At 46.9% G+C, this 19,264-nt stretch overlaps 1 protein-coding gene across 1 annotated transcript in view; it reads right to left on the reverse strand.

Moving 5' to 3' along the window:
* Nucleotides 1-10,220: 10,220 nt before the first annotated feature.
* The window catches only part of NDUFA9 (NADH:ubiquinone oxidoreductase subunit A9), a 63,091-nt gene continuing 54,047 nt past the window's right edge, over nt 10,221-19,264 (reverse strand). Inside the window, exon 11 of the mRNA XM_029597282.1 lies at nt 10,221-10,470. Coding sequence (XP_029453142.1) covers nt 10,300-10,470 — 171 coding nt within the window. The 3' untranslated portion in view covers nt 10,221-10,299. The remainder of the gene's footprint in view (nt 10,471-19,264) is intronic.

A 19,264-nucleotide genomic window follows, 5' to 3' on the forward strand; every position in this document is an offset into this window, starting at 1 on the left:
GACTCTATGGGGTGTGCACAAGTTATGAGCATAGGCCACCGGAAGATCCTGTTTGTACAGCCGAGGGGGAGGGAAGATGGCGCAGACGACCACCGCGTGCAAGATGGCGTCCCCCTTAAGGGTCTCCACCTGTGTGGACCCTTGGACCGGATTGGGGTCTAGCTTAACCAAGGCTGCTCGACCCGATCGGAATTCCCTCTAACTCACTGGAACCAGAGTAGGTACGGCGATCCGAGTTCTGGAGACTGGAGACCTTAAAGTAAAGTTTCCTTCTTACCTGGTCTCGTCGCTTACCGCTTATGTATGTCTCCAGCTGCAGGGGGAGAGGGTTTTACCTTCATCGCCATGCTCGAATGCGCACCCGCTGCCTTTCAGCCACTCTGGGGGCTAAGTCCACGCCAGGACCAAGGCACACCTCTGAGGGATATCGGAAATCACCTCCGGCATTCTCGACTGGGGGAGGGACCCTTGGGTTTCACCACAGGAGAGCGGGGCTCGATCTTCTTAAAGTTACATTTCTTTATTTTTCCTGTAGATTTATTTTCTTTTTGCTGTAATTGTTAACATTATTCTAGTGTGGAATAGTATCCACATCTGCTATGGGAGACGGAGAAATACTGAAGAGCTGAGCAAGCTCACAGGAATATGTAGGCTGACGTCAGCTTTGAAATCTGACTCAGTCTCCCATCTGCTATCAGGAGTACACTATACCCATTGGTCCTGAGTCCATCTGGCTACATGCTAGGAAATAATAAGTTAAGAAAAATGTTGCAGAAGTTAGTTATGACTCACTGACAGAAAGAGTCTTCAGAGGAATAGCTGTGTTAGTAATCTTATAGACTAACCCATTTCTTAGAGCATGAGCTGTTGAGGACACAGTCCACTTCATCAGCTGCTTTAATAAATTGGTTAGTCTATAAGGTGCCACTCAACTCCTGTCATGTTTACTCCACCAGACCAACATGGCTATCCCTCTGAAGAATTTTCACCACATGGAAGGCACTGGATTCAGGCAAATGAAGTGGAAATCCATCAAGGTAAATCACTTTATGCATCCGAGGTGGTGGACTCTGTCTTCAAAAGCTCATGCTTTAATAAATTCATTAGTCTATAAGGTGCCAATTGACTCCTGTCATTTCTGACAAAAAGAAATGTATTTTCAGCTGGCAATGAGGGCTTGCTTCCATAAACTTATTCAGGAGTTACAATGGTTCCCAGAGCAGATGAGAATGTGTGTAGCAGTATCCCCATCCCCATCTATACACACTCAAAATAATTCCACAGCCACGATGGCAGCTGCCATCTTCCACTCTTTTTAACTGCTCCAATAGACAGACCAAAGTGCATGCTGTGCCATAATAGACAGTGGAGCCTTTGAAACACAGACTAGGATGGCAGATGATAAACGCAAGGCCCATCTCTCTTCTCAGTCTTCATCCCTATTGCAAAACTGTTGACTCAGGACCAGGTCTTCTGCTATTTTGTCTATCAGTATTACATATTTTATTAATAGAACATCAATTGCCATTTCTACACAGCAATTTACAATATGCATAATTCAAGCAAAAGACACAAAGTCATTAAAATAAACAAAACAGCACATACAAAACCTAATAAAATAGTTATAATAAATAAAATGTAAACATATGATCGTGAATAAAAATGAAAATAAAATAAAACCATAAAATCAATAAAAAGGAGCAGCTTGGAGAAGAGACGGCTGAGAGGGGATATGATAGAGGTGTTTAAAATCATGAGAGGTCTAGAACGGGTAGATGTGAATCAGTTATTTAGTTTTTCAGATAATAGAAAGACTAGGAGGCATTCCATGAAGTTAGCATGTGGCACATTTAAAACTAATCTGAGAAAGTTCTTCTTCACTCAATACACAATTAAACTCTGGCATTTGTTGCCAGAGGATGTGATTAGCGCAGTGTAGCTGGGTTTAAAAAAGGATTGGAGAAGTTCTTGCAGGAGAAGTCCATTATCTGCTATTAAGTTGACTTAGAAAATAGCCACTGCTATTACTAGCAACGGTAACATAAAATAGACTTAGTTTTTGGGTACTTGCCAGGTTCTTATGGCCTGGATTGGCCACTGTTGGAAACAGGATGTTGGGCTTGATGGACCCTTGGTCTGACCCAGTATGGCATGTTCTTATCCTTCAAACCTTGATTAAAATTCTCTGCCTGTATAGTTTGTGAATGTGTCCTTATACTGTATTTCCCTTAAATTCATTAAATCAGTATGGTACAGCCACGTTTTTAGTTTCTTTTTAAAAATCTTAAGATCTGAAATAGTGCAAATGATGTCTGGCAACTTATTCCAACACACTGAGCCAGCTACAGATCTTGCGCAATTTCTTACCTCACCTCATTGTGCCTGTGGAATGCTAGGAATGTCACGTAAGCCTTTGTTAGATGATCTCAAATTCTCTGAGGGCTATGCAGATGTAAAGCTGCCCCTAACCCAATAGTATCTTCTTTATTCCAAATCTTATGAATCATCGTTAAAATGTTGTACTCAATCTTATAACTAATAGGAAGCCAATGTAAGCTTGCCACTATAGGAGTTATAGGTAAGGTACCAGTAAGAATTGAAGCCACAGCACTTTGGAGTAATTGTAAAGCAGGAACAGCAGTTGCAGGGACGCCAAAAAATAAAGAATTACTGTACTCAACTCCTGCAACTACAATTGCTTGAAGGACCGATCTGAAATAGTTTCAATCATTTTAATACTTCTACTTTACAGAAACCTGACTTCACAAGCTGAGATATGAGTTTTGATATCAAGCCTTCTACCAAGTGTGACACCTAAGTCACAAACACTTGTAGAGACATGAATCTCCTGGCTTTCGAATTTAAATGGGGGATATTCAGCATTAACTTGAACAATAACTATGTTTTTTTTTTTTTTTGCTGAAAGATAAACATCCAGATACTTAAAAGATTTTTCAATTGAATTTTCAACTGGAATAAAAAACTATATATCAGTGAATAAGTGAAAAATTAACCCAAGGCCCGTGGAGCTTGCATAACAGAGTTATCAATATATATATATTGATAACTCTGATATATATATTGATCAAGAATTGTTCCATCACCCACTTATGTAAACAAATTTTCCATAATTTTCATGCATAGTATCTATTAAAGAGGTTGGCTCCTGGCCCCCTCTCTTGTATATAGTATTTATTTATTTATTTTTTCGTTCACCCCCTCTTTATTTCTTACTCCAAGTTAAGGCATCCTTGTTATAATGTAACTTTATGCTCCTTTATCTCTTGTTGATTGGTTAATTATATTTTCTGCTTAGTTCATTGTAAACCGAGTTGATTTGATTTGTATCAAGAAAGTCGGTATATAAAAAGCCTTAATAAATAAATAAAATATATATTTGAGCTCTGACCAATGTGCTGCGAATGCGCAGGAGAGCAGCTCTGACGGACATGCCGTGCATGCACAGACGAGAGAGCTCTGACCGACATTGCGCGAATGCGCAGAAAACATTGTATATAAACGTGTACTGTAGACATCAACTCTAATTGGCTTCTTCGGCTCTTCCATTACACTTTTCCAAACAAACATCTCGCCTGTTTTAAACGGGCTCAACGGCTTGTATAAATATTAAACAAAGACACCGATGATGACGACCCCTAAGGGACACCTGTCTTTAATGGGGCCCACTCAGAAAACTTGTTTCCTTTATTTATTTGCACAGTAAGACCAGGTAAAAATGATTTAAACTAATTCAAAACCTGTCCAGGAATTCCAGATTCTTCTACATGCACAGACAGAATTGAATGAACTGCAGTGTCAAATGCAGCTGATAAATCTAATAATACTAATATGTAAGACTGTACCTTGTCATAAGAACATAAGACATGCCATGTGGGGTCAAACCAAGAGTCTATCAAGCCCAGTATCCTGTCTCCAACAGTGGCCAATCCGAGTCATAAGTACCCGGTGAGTACCCAAGCATTAAACAGATCCCAAGCTACTAATGCCGGTAACAAGCATTGGTTATTCCTTATCAACTAATAGCAGTTTATGGACTTCTCATGCAGGAACCTATCCAAACCTTTTTTAAACCCAGCTTGACTAACTGCCTTAACCACATCCTCTGGCAACAAATTCCAGAGCTTAATTTTGCATTGAATGAAAAATAATTTTCTCCAATTTGTTTTAAATTTTATTATTTTTATTTATTTTTAACTTTTATATACCGACATTCTTGCACCAAATACAAATCATACCGGTTTACATTAAAACAGAAAATACAGGAAATATATTTCCTTAGTCTAATACAATGAACATTTATTTATTTAACATTTTTCTATACTGACATTCGCATGAGACATCACATCGGTTTCCAGACAACAGCAAATTCAGCCACAGGGCTTTACATTGTAACTGATATTATAACTGAGGGGGAGGAGAGGGAAGGGGCAGGGCAGTAACTTGGAACTGTATGAGTATGCTGGGAACAGAGGAGGGGAGTAAGGGGGTTTTATTTACAAAAAGCAGGAGTTGTATAACAAAACTTTGTAAACAAGCCATAAAGGTAAAAAACTTGGAAAAAGGTTAATTAACAGAAAAACTAAATGAAAACATTTTTAAATGAAGCACAAAGGGTTGCACGAAGGGGTGCACAAAGGGGAGAGCCGGCTCACTCACTGAGCTCTTCATCTTTCTTGATGGATCATGCTGAAATTTGGCTAGCAAAATGTCTTTCTGAGGTGTCAATACCAATGCAAAATTTCTGTGAGATATGTCAGATGGAAGGGCTTCTGGCAACATGGATGGATGGACGGACACACCTGCCACAATGGGCACTCTCCTTCTTTTGAATCTGGCCTACAACATGGTTTCACTGTTCACAAAGGTTCTTTTACAATTTACTACCACTTTAATACTGCAAACCTATCTTTAACAGCTGTTATATATATAGCTAAAGGTTTTAACTGGCAAAACAAGAATAAGGACATTATATAGGTATGTAAAGGAGTGGCCCCCCACCCCCATTTAACCTGTATGGGCAGGATCCTGCCAGGCAGCATAAGGGGCGGAGCCCAGCTGGGAACAGGAGGCCTGTTTCCAAGAGAAGTCCGCTCCTGAACCCTCTCTGGTAAGAGCTATGCTGTGAGTACACTGTTGGAAGGTAGGCAGTCTATTGTTATTGTATGTTGATAAGTGTAATAAAGTTAAAAGTTGCAAGAAAGGCTGGAGTCAGTGTGGTTCCTGCCTCCAGCCTATGAAAGCTACTCGACTATCCCACATAAATGTACTACCTGCTAAATTAATGGAGTGCCCCTTAGTCTTGTATTAACTGAAAGATTAAATAACAGTTTCACATTTATCAGTTTAAGTCCTTTCATGATTTTGTAGATCTCTAGCATGTCTCCCCCCCCCCCCCCATCTCTACTCCAAGCTGAAGAGTCCTAACCTCTTTAGCCTTTCCCCATGGGGGAGCTGTTCCATTCCCCTTTATCATTTTCTCAAATCCTATCCATAAATTGTCTGTGATTGATAAAGTTTCGGTGGATTGATTTTTCCTAAAGCTACATTTCTTAAGAATCATTTATTAAATCCTAATCAATCTGTTAATTCCTTATCCACTACTTTTCCCAGAATTTTAGCAAGTTAGGGCAAAAAGGAAATAGGGCAATAATTTTCAAATTTAGAAGAATCTTATTTCCTAAAACAAATGATTAAAATTATTACAATTATCAGCATCAAGGCAGGTATTAACATCCTTATTAACAATATTTCTTTTTGTGAGTGGTTTCACTGAAGAAAACAATGCCTTTGGGTTAAACATTTGACTATGATTTTTTTCTGAAAAATATTTTTTTTCTTGGCTGAATCAATTAGGTCTCGATAGCCTTGTAGCTGATTTCTATAACACTGTAGCTTGGAATCAGATTTGTCTTTTCTCCATCTACATTCAAATTTCTCACTATTCTCTTTTCCTTAACAAGTGCTTTAGAATACCAGGGGGCTCTAGTTTTTCTTTTTAAATTATCATCCATTATTATAGTCTGGATTGAGGCTTCACAGAATTCCATTCTTTCACTGCTTCTTGAATATTCTCCCTCTTTATACAGTTTACTCGGGTAGGTAGAATTTCTTTTAATTTATCAGTATCAATGTGCTCTCACTTAAAGAAAATGGAAGACTTGTTTACAGCTGGTGAAAGCAAAACATACATTTTTAAAGAGAAGGATATTAATTTACGGTCAGACCAAGGCACGTCTATTGTAAGAAGATTTAAACATTGTGTATTCAGGAAGACAAGATCAAGCATGCTAGTCCCACCCATAGAGCAGGTTGCAACAGCCTGGTCCCACCCTAGGGCCTGCAGCAAAGTCTCCATATGAAGATTAAAACCACCAAAGATAAAATTGATCTCTGCATCAACCCTTAAGTCAGACAAATTCAATCAGAGGTGACATGTCATTCAACAGCTGGAAGAGCAATACACTAAACAAACATTTATCTTTTCTGATTTTATTAAAATGACCTCAGAAGGAGAAACAAGAGAGAGATCAATTTTTTGGAAACATAGAAACGTAGAAGTGACAGCAGAAAAGGACCTTATGGCCCATCCAATCCGCTCAGTAGGCTCCCATAGTTATCAGTTTCCCATACTGATCAGTTACTCAGATCGCCAAGGTCAGGGCTCTTGTTGGTTACTGTTTGAGTCCAATTTCCAATGCGCAATGTTGGAGTTGCATCAGAAGTGTAGTATCAGGCTTTTTAGTTAAGTGTAACCGCCACATCAAGCAAGTTACCCCAATGCTTATTTGTTTTCCCAGACTACCCTTATTCATTGTTGTCTGAATCCATTTCCTCTTTTGCCCCTGCTGAAGCAGGATGATGGAGTTGTATCAACAGTATGAAGGCTTATTTGTTAAGGGTAGAATCCGCCACACCAGCAAGTTATCCCCAATCCTCTTACTTCACTCCCCTCCCCCTTGCCTTTAGGGATCCACAGTATTTATCCCATGCCCTCTTAAAATCTTGCACCGTTTTTGCCTTCACCACCTCCTCTGGCAAGGCATTTCAGATGTCCACCACCCTCTCTTTGTGAATAAATATTTCCCGACATTGATTCTGAGTTGTCCTCCTCAGAGTTTCATTTCATGACCCCTAGTTCTATTGGATTCTTTCTAGCAGAAAAGATTTGTTGTTGATCGTGCATCATTAAAATCTATCAAGTTCTGAAGGTCTACATCATATCTCCTCTGCTCCTGGGTATACATATTTAGGTCCTTCAATCTCTCCTCATAAGTCATTTGATGGAGACTTCCCACCATTTTGGTCACCCTTCTCTGGACCGCCTCCAACCTGTCCTCTGTCCCTTTTGAGATACGGACTGTAGAACTGAACACAGTACTCCAGGTGATGTCTCACCAAGGTCCTGTACAAGGGGATTATCACTTCCTTTTTCTTACTGGTTATTCCTCTCTCTATGCAGCCCAGTACTCTTCCAGCTTTAGATATCACCTTGTCACATTGCATCACCATCTTTAGATCACTAGTTACTATCACCCCAAAGCCTTTCTCCTGTTCTGTGCACAGCAGAACTTCACACCCCCCCCCCCCCCCCCCAATCGCATGATGTTCCTTCAGATTACCACATCCCAGATGCATGACTACACTTCTTGGAATTAAATCCATTGCCATATCTTCGACCACTCTTCAAGTTTCCTTAAATCACGCCTCATTCTCTCCACTCCTTCTGGCATGTCCACTCTGTTGCAGATCTTAGTATCATCTGCAAATAGCCAAACTTTACCTTCTATCCCTTCCACAATGTCACTCACAAAGATGTTGAACAGAACCGGTCCCAACACCAATCCTTGCGGCACTCCACTTAACACCATTCTCTCTTCAGAGTAGGTTTTTATTTACCATCACACTTTGTCTTCTATCCATCAACCAGTGTGTAATCCATGTCACCACCTTGGTGCTCACTCCAAAGCTTCTCATTTTGTTCACAAGTCTATGTGGGACTGTGGCAAAGGCTTTACTAAAATCTAAGTAGATCACATCAAGTGCTCTTCCCTGATCCAATTCTCTAGTCACCCAATCAAAGAAATCAATCAGATTAGTCTGACAGGACATTCCCTGGTGAATCCATGCTGTCACAGATCGAGCAAGCCACCAGATTGTAGGTAGTTCACTATCCTTTCTTTCAGCAGTCTTCATTAATTTTCCCACCACCAAGGTGAGGCTAACCAGTCTGTAATTTCCAGCCTCCTCTCTGCTCCCACTCTTGTGAAGCGGGACCACACTGCTCTTCTCCAATCCCATAGCACCACTCGTTTCCAGGGATCTATTAAACAGGTAACTCAGTGGACCCCCCCAGTACATCTGAGCTCCCTCAGTATCCTTGAATGAGTCTCATAGGGCCCCATGGCTTTGTCCACTTTCAGTTTTCTTAGCTCTTCCCATACATTCTCTTCTGTAAATGGGGTTTCATCAAATCAACCCCAATCCACAGCCTTAACCAGCGACAGTCCTTCTCCAGGGTCTTCCTTAGTGAATACCGAACTGAAGTATGTGTTTAATATTTCCGCCTTTTGTCTCCTTCCACACATTGATCCTTTTCACCTTTCAGTTTCATTCTGCGACTTCTGACCTTTCTCCTTTCTCTGATGTATCTGAAAAAAGTTTTGTCACCTCTCTTTACCTCTTTGGCAATCCTTTCTTCCACCAGACTTTTTGCTTTCCTGATTACTTTAAGTCATTTTGGTATATATTCATCAACCCTCGCACTCTCCTCCCAACTCCCAGCAAAGATATACAAGAGTAATCAGCTGTCAATTAATACAGAATCAGAATCTCTTAATGTTTCTGTGAAACACATACAGGAAGGTTTGTCTCTAAGAATATCTTGGATTATAGAAACATTTTTAGTAAGTGAGTGGGCAGTAAGTAAAAACACAATTTCCTCCCCCGATATATATGAACTCTCTCAATCCCACCCTACAATCTTGGTTAAACACACTCCTTTCCTCACCCCCCCCCCCATAGCACCCCCAAGCTAAGCCCCAAACAGTTGCTCCTCACCCCTCTCCCCGTACCCCTTTTCTGACCTCAGCCACCCAGTCCTTATTCAAGTGTCTAAACTGCCAATTATATATTAGCTGCCCCATCAAAAAGAATAAGGCACCGCTATTTCATCATCTCATGCTTTCTGTATGTCTCAAACTAGAGTTCCAAATGGTTTAATTAAGTTACTTTGTTTCCATGTATATCAAACGAGTGTTCCAAATTGTTAAATAATTTATTGTGTTACGATGTAAAAATAATAAGACACCGTTATCATATTATCCCTTGAGTTACCCTGTAAACCGATGTGATATTCCATATCTAATATCGGCATAGAAAAATAAATAAATAAATATTAGACAAGTAGGGATAATAATGCTCTATAAGGGTTTTATAATTTCCAGATTCTTCTTTTGTAAATGAGATAGAAGAAAAATTCTTGAAGAAAGCTGACCATATCTTCCTTTACTAGTACTAATACTTTCTAAGGCCATGTTGCTGATAGTGAGGGTTTTCAGATTAAAAAAATAGCAGCAAAGCATGTATACGAAGGGATGCACAAACGGGCATTCCTCTGTCGCTCTCCTTCGGCGCCCGACATCCCAGTGCACAGTGCCGCCGGCGTTATTCTCCTTCCCTTATATCCCAGTGCCCAGGGATAAGGGGAGGATTATGGGTTTTATTTTTGTTACCCACCAGGAATTGTGGCTAGAGCAAGCTAGAAGTCCTAATGTTAATTAATTAATTAAAAAATTTATTCCCTGATTGTGTGTGTGTAGGACACTGGATATGTGCTCCATAGGCTGCACACACATAGAAATAAGAACATAAGAAATTGCCATGCTGGGTCAGACCAAGGGTCCATCAAGTGGCCTGGTTTGGCCTCTGTTTCCAACAGAGGCCAAACCAGGCCACATGAACCTGGCAATTACCCAAACACCAAGAAGAACCCATGCTACTGATGCAATTAATAGAAGAGGCATAAAATAACTTTACCACTTCCCCTTCTGGTTTCGCTACTCACACAGCTTTCTAAAATGTGCCAAAAATAAAACCAAAATAATTGTATCCAAACTGAGCTCTCCTTGAAAATAAAAAAGGGAGCAAAGTGCATTAGGTGTGCTGAAACCACTGGTACATTAATGAATGAGACCAAGAGATACTCAGGAATTCTCCCAGGTTTAATATATGTACAGCTTGTACACGATCGCACGGCATGGAGGCACTGGTCTGTGAGCCTTAGGCATTGACTGGCTTTGCGGGCTTGGCATCCTCCAGTTCAGCTTCCAACCAGCGGAATCTGCGGTGGCGGCGCAGGACTTCGATAGCTTTTTCTTCCACAGAAGTTGCAATGATGTCCAGGTCCTCTAAGCCAGGCAGGTCAGGTAACTTCATATCGGTGGTGTGGAACTTGCAAAGAAAATTCAGAAAAGAAAATTATTATTTACCTGCTAATTTTCGTTCCTGTAGTACCATGGATCAGTCCAGACAGTGGGTTATGTCCCCAATCCAGCAGATGGAGTCAGCACAAGCTTTGAGGGGGCGTATCCATATATACTACTACCCCCTCTGCAGGAGTTCAGTATCGAGTATATCAAAGCCAGAGTAGAAACCCCCGAAGGATCAAGTTTGTGGAAACAGATAATGAAAACAATTGTAACCGCAACAAGTAACTGCAAACATCCTACCAACTTGTAGGGAGCTGTGAAAAACAGCGAAAAGAAATGACTGTGAAGACACAGAACACTGCGAGCAAGAAGCAGCGCAGAGCTGAGCAGGATCAAGAACCCAAACGCGGTGGGCGTCTGGACTGATCCATGGTACTACAGGAACGAAAATTAGCAGGTAAGTAATAATTTTCTTTTCCCTGTACGTACCTGGATCAGTCCAGACAGTGGGATGTACCCAAGCTTCCCTAAATCGGGTGGGGTCCTGCGAGGCCTGCTCGGAGAACCTGCTCGCCAAAGTGTCCAGAGACCGAAGAGGCGAGGTGCAGACGATAGTGCCTCGAGAACGTGTGTAACGATTTCCAGGTGGCTGCCCTACAAATTTCCTGCGAGGATACCGAGCGAACCTCCGCCCAGGAAGCCGCCTGAGAACGTGTAGAATGCGCTACGATTCCGGGTGGGGGAGTCCGACCCGCCCCAATGTAGGAAGCAGCAATGCCGGCCTTCAGCCATCTGGCAATGGTAGTCTTTGAGGCCTGAGACCCCTTCTTAGGACCGGCCCAGAGTACAAAGAGATGGTCAGAGGTTCGGAACTCATTTGTAGCCTCCAGATAGAGGCGCAGAGTGCGCTTGACATTCAAGAGACGGAGAGACTTCGGCTCTGAGGAAGAGAAGGTCGGCAACTCCACCGTCTGGTTCACATGGAATGCAGAAACCACCTTCGGAAGGAAGGAGGGAACGGTGCGAAGCGAAACTCCAGAGTCGGAGAAACGGAGATAGGGCTCTCTACACGACAGAGCCTGCATCTCCGAGATGCGTCGAGCGGAACAGATGGCCACAAGAAATACAGTCTTGAGAGTGAGATCCTTTATCGTTGCGCTGCGCAGCGGCTCGAACGGTGGTCCCGACAGGGAGCAAAGCACAAGGTTAAGACTCCAGGAGGGACAAGGGTCCCGTAACGGAGGACGCATATGCTTGACACCCTTGAGAAAACGAGCAATGTCAGGATGCTGTAGAAGAGAGCCCCCATCGCTCAACAGCGAACCAAGGGCGGCCACCTGAACCCGTAGTGAATTATAGGTGAGCCCTTTTTCCACCCCCGCCTGTAGAAACTGAAGGATCTGAGGTACAGAAGCCTTAGCGGGTCTCGTGGCCTGGCTGGTACACCACAGCTCGAACACCTTCCAGACTCGAACATAGGCCGATGTCTTTCGTGCCCGCAATAGCGTGGATACTACCGCCTCCAGGTAGCCCCGACGCCGGAGGCGGCGCCTCTCAAAAGCCAGGCTGCAAGACAGAAGAATTCTGCCTGCTCGAAAAATACCGGGCCCTGATGTAGGAGCTGGGGGAGGTGCCCCAGCCTGATTGGCCCGTCGATCACCAGCTGTAGCAGGTCCGCAAACCAGGGTCGCCTGGGCCATTCTGGGGTGACGAAAACCACGGTCCCCTGATGGCTTTCTATTCTGCGGAGCATCCTGCCCACCAGGGGCCATGGTGGAAAAGAAAGATATGGCGGCCACGGGAGGACCAGGGCATCCACTCCCTCCGCGCTCTCTCCGGCGACTGAAGAAGCGTGGAGCCTTGGCGTTGAGAGCGGACGCCATCAGATCCAAGTGGGGGGCCCCCCACCGATGGACGAGAAGTTGCATTGCTTTGTCGGAGAGAGACCACTCTCCGGGTCCAGCAGTTGACGACTGAGGAAGTCCGCCTGGACGTTGTCCACACCGGCGACGTGCGAGGCCGCTAGCCGGACGAGATGACGCTCCGCCCATTGCATCAGCAGCGCCGCCTCGAGCGCGACCTGCGGGCTGCGCGTGCCTCCTTGTCGGTTGATGTAGACCATGGTGGTAGCGTTGTCCGATAGGATTCTGACTTCTCGGTTCCGAAGAAGCGGGAGGAAATGTCGCAGAGCTAGCCGGACCGCTCTGGTTTCCAGACGGTTGATTGACCACTTCGCCTCCACCGTGGACCACGTCCCCTGCGTGGCGCTTCGATCGCAGACTGCACCCCAGCCTGCTAGACTGGCATAGGTGGTCACCACCACCCAATTTGGCAGATCGAGGGACATGCCACGGGCCAGGTTCGGCGGATCCAACCACCAGCCCAGACTGTCCCTGGCATTCTGTGGGAGCGGGAGAATCATCTGATAGTCCTGCAATACTGGTTTCCAACGGGAGAAGAGCGCCCACTGTAAGGTCCTGAGGTGCGCAAAAGCCCAAGGTACAAGGTCGATGGTGGACCCCATCACTCCCAGGAGTTGCAGGTAGTCCCAGGAGGTGGGCTCTGGTAACGCAGAGAACCGTCGTGTGTGATCCCGCAAGGATTGAGCTTTGTCCTGGCGCAGAAAAACTTTGCCCAGTAGGGTGTCGAAAGTTGCCCCCAAAAAAAAACCCAAGCGTTGCGAGGGCATGAGGGAGCTCTTGGAGAAGTTCACTACCCATCCCAGGGAATGTAGAAACCGTACTACTCGAGTCACCGCTGAGCATCCATAATCGAATGACTTCGCCCGGAGGAGCCAATCGTCCAGATAAGGATGAACCAGGATGCCCTCCTTCCGGAGAGCTGCCGCCACAACTACCATGATCTTGGTGAAGGTGTGCAGCGCCGGCGCCAATCCAAACGCGAGAGCCGTGAACTGAAAATGCTGGTCCAGAATTTTGAAACGAAGGAAACTGTGGTGGTCCGGGCGGATGGGAATGTGCAGGTAGGCCTCCGTTAAGTCCAGGGAGGCGAGGAACTCCCCCCGATGCACCGCCGCAATCACTGACCAGAGCGTTTCCATGCGGAACCGAACGACTCGAAGGGATTTGTTGACTTCCTTGAGGACTAGGATAGGCCGGAAGGAACCGTCCTTCTTTGGTACGACGAAATAGATGGAATAGTGGCCCGAGCCCACCTCTCCGAAGGGCACGGGCGCAGTAGCGCCTATCTCCCGGAGTCTGTCCAGAGTCAGCTGCACCGCTCCTCTCTTGAGGTCCGAGCCACAGGGGGAAAAGATGAACCTTCCCTGCGGGGGGCGGACAAATTCCAATGCGTAGCCGTGTTTTATGGTATCCAGGACCCACTGGTCCGAGGTGATCCGTGCCCACTCCGCTTAGAAATACGTTAGTCGGTCCCCAATCCTGGGGACAGGGGAGTGGGCGAGACTGGCATCATTGTGAAGACTTGGTATAGGGGTTCCCGGTTCCGGGAGTAGTGCGTGCGGGCCGATGCCTGCGGAAGGCGTGCAACCAGGGCTGAGACCTGGGGGCGGATGGCCGGGAGCCCGTCTGTCTGTAGCCCCTGTAGCGCCGTTGCGCTCTGGCTCTGGTCCGAGAAGAAAAAAACGCTCTGGATGGTCGAAACCTATCCTCCGGCAGGCGATGAACAGCGTTCTCCCCCAGGGACTTGATGATCTGGTCCAAATCCTCCCCGAAGAGGAACTTGCCCCTGAAGGGAAGAGAGCCCAGACTGGACTTAGAGGACGTATCAGACGCCCAATTGCGTAGCCACAGTAGTCGTCGTGCTGCCACTACCAAAACCATGGATCTTGCGAGGACCCGAAAAAGGTCGTTCTAGGCGTCCGCCCCATACGCCACTGCGGCTTCTAGCCGATCTGCCTGGGCAGCCTCATCGGACGGCAGGTTCTGAGACGTGAGGAGTTGTTGCACCCAAAGGAGACTAGCCCGCTGGGCAAGCGAACTGCACATCACCGCCCGCATACCCAGAGCGGAGACCTCGAAAACCCGCTTAAGGAAAACTTCCAACTTACGATCCTGTGTGTCCCGCAACGCCGCACCTCCCGTCACTGGGATAGTCGTCCTCTTCGTGACCGCCGACACTGCGGAGTCCACCTTTGGGACCTTGATGAGGTCCAGAAAATCTTCGGGGAGCGGGTACAGCTTTTCCATAGCCCGGCTGCTCTTCAGGGAGGCCTCCGGGGTGTCCCATTCCCTGGTGAGAAGTTGTAAAAACGAGTCATGAATGGGAAAAGCCCGAGCCCTCGGCCGGAGTGCCGCCAGGACAGGATCTCCCTTCCTTGAAGAAGTGATGACAGCGGGAGCTACTGGGGCAGGCGGGTCTGGTGGCGGATCCAAATCTAATTCTTGGATGATCTGCGGGATGAGGTCGTCCAGCTCTTCCCTCTGGAAGAGGCGTAGGGTACGTGGATCATCCCCCTCCTGTGTGCCGTCCCCTTGTCCCCCGTCCGGGAGGTCAAGTCCATGTCCCGCTGGGTCTGGCACCGCCCCCACTGCCGCGGGCGTAGATCGGACCCGGGTAGGAAGGCGGGAGGCCCCCACTCCCGGAGGGTCGGGGGGGGCCGGCGTCGAGGGCGACATCCGAGGGATCTTAGGAGGGGGGGGGGGGTCCCACAGGGGCTTCCAGCCCCTGCAGATAAGCGGTATGCATGAGCAAGATAAACTCCGGAGAGAACCCCGGCCTGCTCGGGTGCGCTTCGGGGGCGGCGTGGTTCCTGCTCCCTGGCTCTGGGTGCTTGGTTCCTGCACCAAAATCGGGGGAACACCCCCGCTGGTAGAGTCCTCCAGGGATCCGTTCTCCCTCGTGGCCTCCAGGGATCCGTTCCCCCTCGTGGCCTGCGCCTCAGGGCGCTCAGAATGTAAAATGGCCGCCGTTCCCGCCAAAAATGGCGGAGTGGCCGGCCCGCACCGCCCGGGCAAAAAAGAGAAATCAGTCAGGGACTGTGAGGTACCTTCCCCCCCGGGAAGGCATCGTGCACAGATGCCCTCCCGGGAAATCCGGGACCCCGGGTCTCCGCAGGCCGCACAGCGGGACGGCCGCGGCATCGGGATCGCTGCAGGAGAAAAGAAAAAGCCACGGGGGGGGGGGGCCACGCGCACAAAGGCGCCGCTGCGGGGGGGCCCGGTCGGCCCGCACTGCCCGCTGTCTGAAAATAGAGGAGGGTGCCGCGGGGGGGGCCTTCCTGGCCACACGACCCGCCCCAGACATCTTTCCCTAAATGGCTCAGCAGCCCATGAGGAGCTGTAAAATGGCCGCGGGTGAGGGAGTAAAGAGCGAAGAGGCCGGCTCCACCGGCTTTCGCGGGCTGAGCTGTAAAGGAAAAAACTACAAAGGAAAAACAAACTTACCCCTGGCTGCAACGAGAAATAAACAGCAAGGCCGCAGAGAAGAGACAAGGAAGATAAGCCACTCCCCAGAAGTTGAAAGAACTCTGCCTTTTTTTTTTTTTTTTTTTAAACAATACAAACTTGATACAAACTTGATCCACAGAAAAAGACAACAAGCCATAATCAAGCAAGAAAGTGAAGGAAAAGGAGGGGAAGCCTGATTCCCCTACTCGCATCTGCTGGAGTCAGAAGATACTGAACTCCTGCAGAGGGGGTAGTAGTATATATGGATATGCCCCCTCAAAGCTTGTGCTGACTCCATCTGCTGGATTGGGGACATAACCCACTGTCTGGACTGATCCAGGTACGTACAGGGAACACCAAATTTAGCCAGAGCGCGCGTACGTCTGACACTTACAGGTCGATTTTAAAAGCGTTGCGCGCATGTGAGCTGGACACGAGCAACACACATTTTAAAAAGCCGCAAACTATGTGCATATGTAGTCATGTGCATGTGGGGAATATGAGGGTGGAAAAGAGCAGGGCATGGGAGTTCCGAGGCAGGGACAAGTTTTACGTACATAATTCCGAATTTTAAAAACGAAACCTGCACTGCTCGTTTGCTAGATATCCGCGTAACTTTGCTGCTGCTTCCGTTGAGGAGGGGTCTGAAGATCTCAAGTTTTAGGGCCTATATGACAGGGTGAGGGGTCCGGGTCAACTGGGCAGCATGCAGGATGAAGAACCAGAGAGATGTGAATGACCTTGCTAATAACTGGACAAACTGGTGGACTAACTGGAAAACTGGGAATGTGCCTCACGGGAGTATGTTTTAAAATTTGCTGACATACGCGCGTAAAAGCCGACATGGTGCTATTGAAGACACACACACGCTAGCTGTGCTCAAGTAACCTCTTAAAATTAGGAGCATACTTACGCGCGGTTGATTCATTTTAAAATGTATGCGTGCAAGCATGCACACGAAGAACAATTTTAGCGTATCTTCGTTTGCGCACAGATACGGGCGTGTATGGGCACATGCGCGCTCATTTTAAAATCGACCTCAAATTGCAAGATAGTCAGGAAAAGAGCAGCTCCTGATGAGCGTTCCTCGATACCATGCACAAAGGAGTTATTGCATCTAGCTTTAAATAATGCGATATGAAGCTTACCTGAAATATCACGATTTTAACAGTTGAACACTTTAATAAAAAAAGATTGCATTGCTATATTTAAGCATTAATCCAAGTTAGTTCTCTGTAATTTGTTGTAAAGATCCCTGGGTTAGGGTGCTCTATAAACACTACAATAAATAACATATCAAATGAACTATTCTCCTGCAGTCATACAAATTAATCAATCAGAAAGCTGGCCACTAAACAGACATGCCCCATTTATCTGCTGCTTCTGCAGAACCTGGGACGGTGGAAAGCATTAAAAGGCTCTTGCAGTTTGACGGTATTGGTTATTTCCTACAGTTAGTATTCCGCTTTTGCCAAAAAATCTAGAAAAGGAGGTTGCAGGACAGGACACATTGTAGATAGCCTTGGCTAGCAGGGAAAGAAACTCCAGCCAGGTAAGATGGATAACTGTGCTAGTACGTGGCATGGCTTTCAGTCAGGCTTATTTATTTAGTTTACTGTCCAAACTAGTCCTTCAATATCAAATGAACAATAAAAAAGTGTATTTCACGGAAACTTATTTTGTCATGAACTGGATAACCAGCCACTTAAACGAGAGTCAGAGTTTGCACCTCGCTCTTATCCCCTCTCTTCCTAACCCCTCCTGAGGGGGGACCCATTTCCTTGCAAACAGGTCTATCCAGTAACGAGCGGTAGGAAGAGCTGCGTTAGTGCCCGGCGCGCCCACGGTTGCCGCTCGCACAGTGCAGCTCACCTATCGCTCGATCCTGTATGTAAATAGCTTGCAAATGCAAGCTGCGTCTAAGAAGCGTTAGGCCCGCGCAACCCATTTTACTGTATAGAGCGCTATACAGTATCCTGGGTGCGCAGGCCTAACGCTTCACGCCACGCTGGTATCTGTCATTTCAAATGTCATTTGAAATGACAGATACCAGGAAGTCGAGATTGCCAGGAGAGGTCGCTTTACACTGCCAGTCCCTTCTCCCCTCCTCCCGAAGCAGGGTGCGAAAAGCAGCCTTGCTCCGGGAGGAGGGGAGAGGGGACTGGCAGTGTGAAGCGCCGAAGCGACTTACTTTTTGCAGCCCCTCCGGACATCGGACGACCTCTCCTGCCTCCAGCTGCTCGCTAAGATGGACGCCCGCACGGCCGCTGAAGACGTCCATCTTAGCGAGCAGCTGGAGGCAGGAGAGGTCGTCCGATGTCCGGAGGGGCTGCAAAAAGTAAGTCGCTTCGGCGCTTCACACTGCCAGTCCCCTCTCCCCTCCTCCCGGAGCAAGGCTGCTTTTCGCACCCTGCTTCGGGAGGAGGGGAGAGGGGACTGGCACGGGGGAAGCCACGATGTCCGGAGGGGAGCTACAAAAGTAAGTCGCCGAGCGTAGGATTGCCCGTCCTCTCCCCTCTCTCTCTCTTGCAATTTTTTTTTTCACTTTTTTTTTGCTTCGGGAGGAGGGAGAGGACTGGGGCTGCCCCAGAGACCAGCATCCATGGATGTGGCCAGGGCAGGTGAGCAGGGGCTGGGGGAAAGCTTGCCGCCTACCCTTACCCCTGCCTCTAACGCAGGGGTACGGGTAGGCGGTAAGTTAGCAGGTTAAACGCGTGGCAAAACTGCAGGGAAAGATAGCGATAGTCGGGGCGCGGGTTACGCGATGCTAGGGAATAGCTAATTCGCTCGTTTGCATGCAATATACATGCCGCGTGCGGAAGGGGTTGCCCGGGGATTTTAGGACGCAGTAAGGGTAGGTTAAAGGGGATTGTGGATCGCAGGAAGGGCTAACGCGGCCGGAAAGTGAGTAGAACGCGGGTTAGGAGCGGGGTAAATGCGGCCGCACTTTACTGGATAGACCTGAAAGGAAAGGAAAAAGCAGCCCAGAAACACTGCAATGAGCCTGAAATTCTGTTTATTTTTCTAACTTAGTGCAAGGTGTGCTTTTCCTGCTGGTGCAGGGTAAAGCACTGTGGGACAATGGTCTGTACAGTCTGAGGATAGAGCTCTGCTGCTCTGGCCCTTCAGATGTGTAGGAGGAACTCCTGCAAAAGCCGATTCTGGCCCAGGTCTCACTCCTGCCAGTGAAATATAAACAGAGCAGCTGGTGGAAGCAGGACAGAGCATGCCAACTTCTGCTAAGGCCTAAAGAAAAAATCAGCAACAATGAGCTCTCCCATCAGCTGAATGCAATCCCCCCTGTGCCTAAGAGGCAAGATTCAGCTCTGGTTGCCAGCTGACATCCACTATCTGCCCAGTGCAAAAAGCTCCTTTTTCTAATTCCAATTTCTGCTTTTGAGAGCAGGCAGATGCATATAGATACGTTCTTTCCCCTTTTTTCATTAA

Source organism: Rhinatrema bivittatum, chromosome 4, assembly GCF_901001135.1.
Source record: "Rhinatrema bivittatum chromosome 4, aRhiBiv1.1, whole genome shotgun sequence".
Lineage (NCBI taxonomy): Eukaryota > Metazoa > Chordata > Amphibia > Gymnophiona > Rhinatrematidae > Rhinatrema > Rhinatrema bivittatum.